The following is a 12,308-nucleotide window of genomic DNA, read 5'->3' as shown; positions in this document are numbered from 1 at the left end:
AAGAAGACAATCAGAATTCACATATCAGAGAAGTAGCTGCTGACCTGCCCTGGCTGCATCTTCAAGTAGGAGCTACTTAGTCACCATCGGGGAGACTCAAGAATGACAAAAAAGAAAGGGATTCTTAAGCTAAAACAGAGGAAATAAAACTTTTGACTAACATCTTATTTATGTCCAGAATCTAATGTTCCTATTTCCATATGTCCATTTACATAAAGACATTTTGAAACCTTAAAAAGTAAGACTATTTTTATGTTTCATTTTTATTAAGAAATAGACAGTTGTGACCCCAGAGTGTTTTAATCTAGAACAGACTTTATTTTTGCCCTAAGAGCCATAATGTTTCTCTGGTATTTCATATAACTACAGGAGCTCACAGCTATTCTGTTTTACTTAAAGCAGAGTCTGCATCTTAGGGATAGCCCTGTGCTTACTTACCTGTGTGGGCAGAAGACTCCAGTTTTGCTTACTCCGGATCTGACGGTCCACTAGGTCACCATCACATATGCTATCTGCTGCTCTGCTTAAAAGCATCAAGTGCTTTTTCATGTCACCCCTGCATAAATAAAGCAGTCTGGATCACACCACTGTCCATACCTCCTACCCCTCTCTCCCAGGAATATGGCCTTTGCTGTGCTGGGAGGGTACGAATTCTACCCCTCACTAGCTCTGAACACTCACCCTGCCGCTACAGGCTTCACATGTATGTAGTTCTCCTGGACAAAGAGGGGTGCTATTGAATAATCATGAAAGAACAGATCTGACTTGTCCACAAGTGACATATGAGCAGTCTCCTCTCCAGCTGCAAACACTTTCCGGGCAACATCAAATGGGCCCTAAAAAAAGGGAAGGACACACCTAGTAGAACGGCCAATGTCCAAAATACTGACAACATCAAATGCTGGCAGAGATGTGGAGCAACAGGAACTTTCATTTATTGCTAGTAGGAATACAAAATGGTAGAGTCGCTTAGAAGACAGATTGGCAGTTTTTTTACAAAACTAAATATACTCTTACCATACCATCCAGTAATTGTCCTCCTTGGTATTTATCCAAACGAATTGAAAACATACTACACAAAAAACCTGCACATGGATCTTTACAGCAGCTTTATTCATAACTGACAAAACTTGGAAGCAATCCAGATGTCTTTCATAAAGTGAATAAATTGTGGTACATCCAGACACTGGAATATTACTCAGCACAAAAAAGAAGTGAGCTATAATAAGGCGATGAAAAGATATGTAGAAACTTTAAATGCACATTACTAACTGAAAGTAGCCAATCTGGGGGTGCCTGGGTGGCTGTTGGTTAAGCGTCTTACTCTTGATTTCCACTCGGGTCATGATGTCAGGGTCGTGAGATCGAGCCCTGCATCATGGAGCCCACTTAAGATTTTCTCTCCCTCTCTGTTTGCCCCTCCCCCTGCTCGCACTCACTCACGCGCTCTCTCTCTCTCTCAAAAAACAAAAAACAAAACAAAAAGCCAAACTGAAAAGGCTATACACTGTATGATTCCAACTACATGACATTCTGAGAAAGGTGCAACTATGAAGACAATAAAAAGATTAGTGATTGGGGCACCTGAGTGGCTTAGTCAGTTAAGCGGCTGACTCTTGATTTTGGCTCAGGTCATGATCTCAGGGTCATGAGACTGAGCTCCGTGTCGGGCTCCACACTGAGCGTGGAGTCTACTTGTCCCTCTCCCTCTGCTCCTCCCCCTGCTCATGCTCTGTCTCTAAAATAAATAATCAAAAAAAAGACTGGTGATTGTCAGGAGTTGGGGGAAGGGATGGATGAACAGGAGGAGTACAGAGCATTTTTAGGGCAGTATAAGTATTCTGTGTGATATACAATGGTGGATACAAGCTATGGTACATCTGTCAAAACCTATGGAATGTACATCGAGTGAACTAATCCTAATGTAAACTATGGCCTTTGGGTGATAATGATGTATCAGTGTAGGTTCAACTGTAACAAATGTACCACTCTGGTGGGGGATATTAATAGTGGAAGAGGCTGTAGGAGTCTGGAGACAGGTGATAATAAGGGAAGTCTTTGTACTCTGTGCTAAATTTTGCTATGAAACTAAAACTGCTCTTAAAAAGTTTATTGATTTAGGGACGCCTGGATGGCTCAGTCGGGTAAGTGTCTGCCTTCAGCTCAGGTCATGATCTCAGCGTCCTGGGATCAAGTGCCACTTCAGGTTCCTTGCGAGGTGGGGAGCCTGCTTCTCCCTCTGCCTGCCACTCCCCCTGCTTGTGTTCTCTCTCTCTCTGACAAATAAATAAATAAAATCTTAAAAAAAAAAAGTTTGATTAAAAAAAGGGGGGAGAGAGAGGGGATTACAAACACTACTTAATCACTGCTTTTTTTTTAGTTGACCCATTTTATCTTAATCACTGCTTTAACTGTAATAACAAATTCTGACTAGTGACTAGGTGAAATAGAACACAGACAATTAATACAGACTTCTGGTTTCAAGTTTCAGAGAGCTTATTAAATTATAGGCCATTTGAGGGGCGCATGGGTGGCTCAGTCGGTTAAGCGTCTGCCTTCGGCTCAGGTCATGGTCCCAGGGTCCCAGGGTCCCAGGATTGAGCCCCACATCGGGCTCCCTCCTCAGCGGGGAGCCTGCTTCTCCCTCTCCCACTCCCCCTGCTTGTGTTTCCTCTCTCGCTCTCTGTCAAATAAATAAATAAAATCTTTTAAAAAATAAATAAATTATAGGCCATTTGAAACAGATTATTCTGAAAATTCCAAAACTTCAATCCATGAAATCTATACATAAGGGACTCTGAAAAGACCATTTTATAACTACTGAAGCATGAATATAATTTAAAACTTCCATTTCTCATAATGTACAATGTACACTAACAGTCCTTGAGGAAAAATTCATTTGAATTAGAAAACCTTTTAGCAGCTGTCTTTCTTATTATAAATATCCACAGGTTCAATAGGTGTGTCAAGGAACTATAATAACTACTTCTACTAAGTTAATATGAGTAGAACAAAAATGCTTTAGCTTGAGAAAGTAACTAAGAAATGGAAATTTATTTTACCAGTCTGATATCCTTCTTGGCTCTATGAGAATCAGCCTTGGCCTGGTCATAGGTTAGTGCCTTACTTCGTGCACACCACATACTCAGATTGTGTAAAACCTAACAGAAATCATAAATAAGACATGGTCAAGGTGAGACAATAATGCCATTCCTCCTCTCTGAAAAGTTGAAGGCATTAATTCAAAAGAATCAGCAACTATTAACATAATATGTATTTAATTTACCTGTCTGATATCTTGATTGGCTCCCAAAATTATTTCATTCATAGCTGGAGGGGGGATCTTCAAACCCTCTTTAAATGCAATAGACATCATAGCACCCTGAAATTGAGAAAGGGGAATCCTAAATGGTTTTTTTTAAAGTCACATAATCAGATATTTTTAGAATATTTATCAGGTACTTTTAAAGGTAACTTTTGAGAAATACTGACCAAAAAATAAGGAGAGTGTGATGGAGAAAAAAAATTACAATCATTTTACCTTAATCTGTTCAACTCGAGGTCTTTGAAAACGAAGATCAAAACAATAATGAACCAAAGAACGAATCTTGGGATGATTTCTATCATTGCACATACAAATAATGGGAATTTTTGTATGTTTTATCAGACCAATTAATTCCTAAAAAGCAAATTTGCAACACAAAAATAATTATTTTAAAAAAAAACAAACTACTACACAATGTTTGTATTTTAGGTTTTGAAAACCTCAGCAACATGCTTTAATTGCTGTAAATATTACAGCACAATTAGTTCTTTAAATATTAAAAAAACTATAACTACAACTAAAAATCAACAGTAAAACTGCAAAACTACAGTGCTACTTACCTGAATTCCTCCCCTGTCCTCATTGCCTGCCATGCCATCTACTTCATCCATGATGAGAGCATGTTTCGTGCTTACTGAATGGGCTGCTCCGCCTGACCCATGCTGAGAAGCTATGGGATGGGACAAAAAAGAGCAATGGTTCAAATGCTGCTGCTTTATTAAAAAAACATGTAAAACATTTTAAACCAAAATGCAAGAGGCACAAGAATATGCAGACGAAAAGAAATTCTCCCCCCCGACCTTTGCCCCCTCGGGTATCCCTATACATATTAAAAACATGCGTGCATAAAAATATATATCTTGGTTTTCTCATTCACTATATTTTGGTGATCCGTTCCTTATCTGTAGCTATAGAACACCTCATTTTTTAAGGCTATTTAATAATATCCCATTTTACACATGTATCATAATCATTCTGTACTGATAAAATATGAAGATGCTTCCAACCTTCTGCTATTACAAATCATACTAAATGAATATCCTTATATATATATGTCACTTTGCATATATCAATTGCTAAATTACAAGAGCTGGAATTTCTGGGCTAAAAGGTCTATATAATGTAACTTTTGAAAAATACTGCCAGACTACTCTCCAGAGTAGTATCAATTAACTAACACTCCCACCAGCCAGAGTGACATTACCTGAGCAAATCCTTTTTAATAATGATTTGCTACCATTGAAAGTACCAAGAATTCAGGTGACCGTGCAGTATCTACCATAAGTTCTAAATCTGCACTATTGAGTCTGTAGTTTGAGCATCTTATTTTTCCCATAGACTCTGGCCACACCACACCACCAGCTACAGCCTCAAACAGTGCCACCTTCACAGTTTCTTCTCCTCTGCTACCATCTCTGCCTATATGACCTCTTTCACCACAAATGATCCTCTTTCATCCTCCAAGGCCTGCTGAACAAATATCACCCTTACCCTGGCTTTCCCCAGTGCCCCAAATCAAACCATTTCTTCCTCTACAGGGCTCTATTACCTCACTCATCACATTGAATTACAATACTTTATTTACTCTCCCTCTTCACAAGATTCACCTGCGAATCCTCTAAAAAATGTGCAACGTGTATAAACATGTCCATATATGTATTTTAACACATTCTTAGAAACTAAGACCTGAAAAAAAAGAGGGGGGAACTATTGTCCTATAAGAATTCCATCAGCAGCCCCAGGATTTAGCAGGGTGCCTGGCACATAGTAATGCTCCATACTGGTTCCTAAATGTTGAAGTGAACTTGTTTTCCTTACAAAGAAAACAGTTCAAATACCCACATACTTGAATAAAAGCCTGTGATGCTGGTATTATTCAGTGATTCAGCAACAACCTCCTTCAAACTGTTCTTACTCCGAGTGTCACTTGCATTCAGTTCCACGTAGCTATATCCCAATTCCTAATCAAAATATTGGAAACCATTACTGTCACAATAACTCTCCCAAAAAACAAGGCAATTAATGAAGAAAGTGGGCATAAAAATGACATAAGGAACCATGGATAAAAAAGACAAAGACAATGACATAACATGCCTCACAATATTAAGAGATTTTTAAAAATATATACATATATACCACACACACACACACACACACGTAAGTTCCATCTTAAAACCACAGCTAATAAATCACTAATCTAGAAGAGTATACCTGAACAAGCAATTTTACTAAGTTTACTTCTTAAAATCCTATAAAGAATTAAATATACCCATCCCAAGATTTCAATATCACATACAGAATTAATCTAAGATACCAAAAATAATTCTTGACTCTTCAAGATCAAGTTAAATCATTCGTTATTAAACCATCCCAATACATAATTTTCTTACCAAGCTGTGAAAAATCAAGTTATTCTGACTCATTTCCCAAAACTGATTATACTGATCATAAGCATTATAAAAAGCCTTAATGCAATTCCCCTCCAAAATAATGACAATAAAGGGAGAAAAAAGTCATGTTTACAATTGTAGAGACTAGGAATAAATTTTGTTTTTTTTTTTTTAACGTTTATAATAGAACAGAAAATATATAGCTGTTCTACCAGCTAAATTATGCTCTGGTCCATAAAACAAGGATAAAACAAAACCACCAGCTTATAGGACGAGGGTTGGGAAATCTAGTAGTATATTTAAAATAAGTTTAAAATCCCTCATTTTGGGACGCCTGGGTGGGCTCAGTCGGTTAAGCGTCTGCCTTCAGCCCAGGTCATGATCTCAGGGTCCTGGGATGGAGTCCCGCATGGGGCTCCTTGCTCGGCGGGGAGCCTGATTCTCCCTCTGCCTGCCGCTTCCCCTGCTTGTGCGCTCTGACAAATAATTAAAATCTTTTAAAAAATAAAAATCAGTAAATATAAAAATAAATAAAATCTCTCCTTTTTATCATTCCGCTACCACTTCATGTATCACTTCATATTCGGATACATGAACTCTGGTTTGCTCTAGTGTCTCCCCTCTCACGGCAGCTGTAGAGACAAGAGCAAAGGCAGGCTCTCAGAGCGGTGAAGAGTCAGACTACCTGGGACACCAGCCTCCTCTGTAAGCCCATTTCATTTGTCACATGAGGATGGAATATTTCTATCCGTAAGAGTCTATAAGACAGGGGGCGTCTGGGTGGTTCAGTCGTTAAGCGTCTGCCTTTGACTCAGGTCATGATCCCAGGGTCCTGGGATCGAGCCCCGCATGAGGGTCTCTGCTCTGCGGGAAGCCTGCTTCTCCCTCTCCCACTCCCCCTGCTTGTGTTCCTTCTCTCGCTGTGTGTCTCTGTCAAATAAATAGATAAAATCTTTAAAAAAAAAAAGTCTATAAGACATATTTATATTACCTAAAAGATAATACACCCAAGGGCTTAGCTCATTGCCTGGCACACAGGTAAATATTACCTATTATTTTAATTACCAATATTAAGAAAAGGATGAAAATGACAAATATCCCCAGAACCAAGGTAAATTCTAAAAATTTGACTTTACAAAGTCTATACAGAGCAGGTTAAAATATGTATGCCACAGACCTAACACACACACACACACACACACACACACACACACACACACACACACACACACACACACACACACACACACACGTATATATCTGCTACACACGCCCATTCCTGGGTTTAGCTTTCCAACTGCACTACAACCCAATGCTCACCTGACAAACCAGAGAGGCTGTGGTTGTCTTGCCAACACCTGGAGGGCCTGAGAGCAGTGCTGCTTTAAAACTAGAGCCATCATCTTTGCCAGCAAACTTACCAAACTTCGCTGCTGGAAAAAAAAAGAAGTTCCAGAGTGTTAACCTATATTATCTAAGAGAAATTCAGGAATGGCAGGAATCACTGTGCAGAAACTGAAAATCAAGAGCAGTCCTCCAATTTACCTCTAAATTTGCAGAATATTTCCTACAAACCATAAAGTTTCCAGAGCACTTAGTGAAACTCTACTGCCTACCTCACTTACATCCAAAATAAAACACTAAAACTAATTAACTCTCCAATTCTGATTTGAACCATAATTTTATGGGTTTCCTTTCCTACAAAAGCACAGGTCAGGGAGCAGGGTTTCTGGGCTCCAATCCTAACTCCAGCTCTCCTAATTCCACCGCTCACCAGCTGGGAGAAGTGATTTAACCTCCTGGGCCTATTTCCTCCTTTGTAAAACGACGGTAACAACAGTCACGTACTGGCAGGGATAGTGTAAGGATGAACATGCTGATCACAGAGCCAGGCACGCCTCAATAAATGTCAACAAGCATAATCAGCTACTTGATCACAAAAAGAATGAACTGAAGATGGTGTGTCTGCAACCACCCTGCCCAGCTCAACTCTAAAGCATTCTTCTCCCCTTATCACATGGGTGCTTGACACATCACGGGTGCTCTATACAGACACGATGCCTGAGAGAGAGATGGCTAAACCTGCTACAGGCATGGGAAAAGGCGCTCTGGTTCCCCTGAAGCCTTATAAAGTCTTCTCCGGGTGTACAAAGCACTATATCCCCCGTTAAGATTTTATGTGATTTTATTTTTTTTTATTTTATGTGATTTTAGAAAGAGAAAAGGAGTCAAATTTAAACCTGTATCATTACAATTACATCCTCTGTCATAAATATGCTGGCAACATCGGCCAATGTCTAGTGACCAAATGGACACTGATAACCCAGTCATCACTCTGGGAATTCACTGTGAGGCTCACTGAATTTTGCCTTCTTATTTCTCACGCAGTATCCTCCAGGGGTGCGGGTGCACCTCACAAAACAATACTAACATCTGTGATCTGAAACCTCGGTTCCAATAATACCCTAGACATTAAACACCGATTATACCGTTCCTTTTCCATGACAAATACATGGTGAAGAAGCCAGAGCTCAGGCCCTACTGACAGCAAATGCACCGCTGGAATTTTCAGGCTGCCTGGTCTGTGAGTGTGCCTCAGCTGTTAATTTGCACACTTCTGCCCCGAGTCTCCCCGGCACTCTCAGTGGCTCGCTCCCGCATCCTCAGACCTTGGTACCCGTATTCTCTCCCACACAACACTCCTCCTCCCCTTCACCTAGCTAACTCCTGCTTAGTTTCCAAGTCTTCACTTAGCTATCCCTTCCTCCTGGGATGGGAGCACACCTCCACATCCCTGACCACACACCTCCCTGCTCTTGGCGCCCTACACTTACCCCTCCAACAGTACTTAGCACCACATATCTTAATTGCTGGCTCATCTATGTCTGTGACTGACTGTGAGCAAACTGAGGAAGACGGTTTTGTTCACAACAGCACCTCTAGGGTCTAGTATAGCACCTGGACTCAGAGCGGCCTTCAATGTCTGCTGAGACATGAATGAACCAACTATTCTACTTTCTCACATATGTGGAACTGAGCAATTACATGGTGACAGACACACACAAAAACGAAGGAAGCTGCAAAATCACCGTGTTTCTTATCTTCGGATGGACTCTTGTGCCAGTTCTGGAGCCAGCGGAGGAGTTTGTTGGCACAGCTCTGGTCACCCTGCTGTCCAATTATGGTCTTGAGCGAGGTTGGCTTATATTTATCCACCCAGAGCAAATTTTCCACTTTGCTTTCACTGCTGTCATCAGCCAAATTCCTAGCCCGGCTGTCACCGTTTGTCTCCTCAGCCACCTGCTCTTCAAAGTCCAGGCATCTCCAAAACACACTGGTTTCCTTTTTTACTGACATTATGAAGCTGTCCTTTTTGGGAGTCAGTCTGCTTTTTTTAGATTCTGACTCCTTCTTAGTTGGGCTAATTTTTCTTTTTCCTTGGTCTTTTTTTTGAGGTGTTCTTTCCAATTTGGACTTTTCTTTTTTCATCTTAAAAATTGGAAAAGTGAGGGGAAAAAAAGAAACTTGGTAAGATATACAGAATATCTATCCTGCTAAAAGTACTCTATAGGGCAATCAGGGATATCCAAGTGAGCCACCCAACGTGGGTCTGGTTTTTCACAATGAACCCTGGCAGCTATTGTGGAAATCACCACCTTCCAAACTTGATAAAAATTAACAACAAACACACCAAAAAGCACCCAAATGCAATTTTTTTAGTGAGACCATACTAAGTTTACAAATAATATTCTGTAATCAATCTGAAATCCAAAAAAAAAAGACTAAGAAATTTCTGTGCCAGCCGACTCATTAAAAGTTAACACCTCCACAAAAACTTATACACAAATAGTCACAGCAGCATTATTATATGTAATTATAATTATATATTAATAATTATTACAGCCAAAGAATAGAAACAACCCAAAATGGCCATCAACTAAAGAATGAATAAACAAAATGTGGTATGCACACACAATGGAGTATTAATCACCAAAAAAAAGGGAGTAAAGTCCTGACACATGTACTTTAGTGCAGATGAACCTTGAAAATATACTAAATGAAAGAAGCCAGACACAAAGGGTCACAAATCACATGTTTCTCTTTAGATAAAACGTCCGGAACAGGCAAATCCATAGAAACAAAAAACAGAATAGTGGTTGCCAAGGGCTGGGTATGAGGAATGACGGTTAACTGGCTAAGGGGAGTGATAAAATTAAGATACTGGTGATGGTTGTGTACAACCGTCTTGGGAATACACTAAAAATCTCTAAAATACATTTTTAAAGGGTGAACTTTATGGTGTGAATGTCACAAAAAAGAAAAAAACAGTGCCTCTTTGCCAGTGAGTGGATGCTGAAATTAGTGGGTGAATGTCTGAGAAGGAGGATATTACCATAGTATCTAAGTTCCCTTCAAGATATTTATCAGTTACAAAGGGAAAAAGAGTCACTTTACTAGTGGAGAAACCTGTCAGAAACCACTTTAATCAAGATGTACATCACCAATAAGAAGACATATCGACTCAGGGTGGTGAGGCTGAGCTGCGCATCAGGCTCCCCGCTGGGCACAGAGCCTGCTGAAGCTGCTCTCTCCCTCTCTGCCTCTCCCTACCCTACCTGTCTACAACAAAATCAAAAAGACGTATTAACATACACATCTAATACAATGCACTGAGAAGAACAAAATACTACTCTGTGGAATTCCTGCCAAAAATGCATAACCTCAATCTAATGATAAGACATCAAAAAACCGGGGCGCCTGCATGGCTCAGTTGTTAAACGTCTGCCTTCGACTCAGGTCATGATCCCGGGGTCCTGGGATCGAGCCCCGCATCAGGCTCCCTGCTCCGCGGGAAGCCTGCTTCTCCCTCTCCCACTCCCCCTGCTTGTGTTCCCTCTCTCGCTGTGTCTCTGTCAAATAAAGAAAGAAAATCTTAAAAAAAAAAAAAAAGTCTCAAGGCCAGGGCGCCTGTGTGGCTTAGTCAGCTAAGTGTCTGACTCTTGATGTCAGCTCAGGTCATGATCTCAGGGTCATGAGATCGAGCCTATGTCAGGCTCTCTGCTCAGCGGGGTTTCTGCTTCTCTCCGAGCTCTCCCGCTGCCACTCCCCCTGCTCGTGTGCACGTGCTCTTTCTAATATAAATAAATCTTGGAAGAAAAAAAAAGTCTCAAGGCCACAAAAAGACAAGGAAAGGCTGAGGAACTGTCACAGATTGGAGGAGATAAAGAAGATACCACAACTAAATGCATCTGTGGTAGAAGGAGAGGTTAATCTTTTAGGCAACAGGTCTACAGCCACTCATGAAACATCTCTATGAAATAGGAAAGTTGTTATATATACCAACTTAAATAAATCGAGTTCATTTTATACAAACCTCAGCTTCAACTGCTATTTCATACTTAGACTTCTTGCCTGGCATAGTTCGAATCAGATTCAATAGGCCATCTTCATCAATAATATTTGTCCCCAAGGCTGCTGCCTATTGATTAAAAATACAAATCATTACAACCATATCCTAACCATTGCTTTCTGTTAAAAAAATAATAATTCTAGGGTCTCTTCACAGGTGAAAACCACATTTGTAAACTAGAATAACTGCAATATTTTTAAAAACCATATTCATGAAAAAGTACCATTAACTAGAGAAAATAACTAATACATCTCCTAAGAGTGACGGGTTGGCAATGGACGTGTCACATAAGCACTTCTGCAGACTGCTTTATCTTTTCTTCTACTCTAGGAGGGGCAGAGCCACTAGGGCCTTCCGAGATGGATTCGTCTGAAGTTTTTGTTTTCTCCCATCATCTTCCCTGTTAAAATAACTCCGATGTGTCCATCTCCAAGTGATGAACTATGATTGAAGAATCAGAAAAGTCCTCACCCTCCCCCAAACTCCCTTATAAGCTATGAATAGCCACGTGACAGCTCCGGCCAAGACGACCTAAGGGGAATTCTGTAAGAGGTATTTCCAGGACAACTCTTCTAAGGCCATTCACAGCTACTGTGACATCTTGCCACTAGTTCCTTTTTCCTGCCTTAAATGTGGACTTGGAAGGCCTACAGCTACAGTTACCTGGCAACACAAGGCAACATGCACGGAGACTAAAGCTACCACAGTGAGGGTGACAGAGATGGAGGATGGAAGTAGCCTAGCTACATCACTGACCTGCTGGGCCATCCCCAGCAACTGCCTACCTCTGGGATTCTTGTTGGGTAAGAACATAAGCAGCTATTTGCCAAACCACACTTATCAGATATTCTGTTACTTGGAGCTAAATATAATTTTCCCCAACACAAAAAGAGCTTTCAATAAACAAAACTTAAGATGGAGTATACAGTGGCATATATAGGGATATTTAGGAGTAAAAGAAAAAGAAAACGGTATTTGCTTCTATCTTTGAAAAATAATCTAAACTAGAATACTACACTAAGAAAGTCAACTACACAGGAACTGTGCCTTCAACTGGAAAACCAAAATCTTGACGTTGAAGCCAAGAACACTTCTGTGGAAGAAATAATACAGGGATGAAATTACTTTTCCAACTTTTTTCTTCATTTAATTCTGTGTAGAGGGCATTGCTACAAATGGTCCC

The 12,308-nt window shown here is 40.3% G+C and overlaps 1 protein-coding gene across 1 annotated transcript in view; it reads right to left on the bottom strand.

The window, feature by feature from the left end:
* Window positions 1-12,308, bottom strand: part of RFC1 (replication factor C subunit 1) — a 90,257-nt gene that overhangs the window by 8,932 nt on the left and 69,017 nt on the right. Inside the window, exons 14-23 of the mRNA XM_028126604.2 lie at window positions 11,090-11,194; window positions 8,805-9,204; window positions 7,036-7,148; window positions 5,172-5,286; window positions 3,886-3,995; window positions 3,542-3,679; window positions 3,287-3,382; window positions 3,063-3,161; window positions 682-836; window positions 439-556 (exon numbers count right to left, since the gene is read on the bottom strand). Of these exons, the coding sequence (XP_027982405.2) occupies window positions 439-556; window positions 682-836; window positions 3,063-3,161; window positions 3,287-3,382; window positions 3,542-3,679; window positions 3,886-3,995; window positions 5,172-5,286; window positions 7,036-7,148; window positions 8,805-9,204; window positions 11,090-11,194 (1,449 nt within the window). The remainder of the gene's footprint in view (window positions 1-438; window positions 557-681; window positions 837-3,062; window positions 3,162-3,286; window positions 3,383-3,541; window positions 3,680-3,885; window positions 3,996-5,171; window positions 5,287-7,035; window positions 7,149-8,804; window positions 9,205-11,089; window positions 11,195-12,308) is intronic.

This window comes from Eumetopias jubatus, unplaced genomic scaffold, assembly GCF_037043125.1.
Source record: "Eumetopias jubatus isolate StellerSeaLion01/CBP00866 unplaced genomic scaffold, mEumJub1_p1.0 scaffold_2, whole genome shotgun sequence".
Taxonomy (NCBI): Eukaryota; Metazoa; Chordata; class Mammalia; order Carnivora; family Otariidae; genus Eumetopias; species Eumetopias jubatus.
Note: the sequence above shows the minus strand (reverse complement) of the source record. Positions and strands in the feature narration are given on the sequence as shown.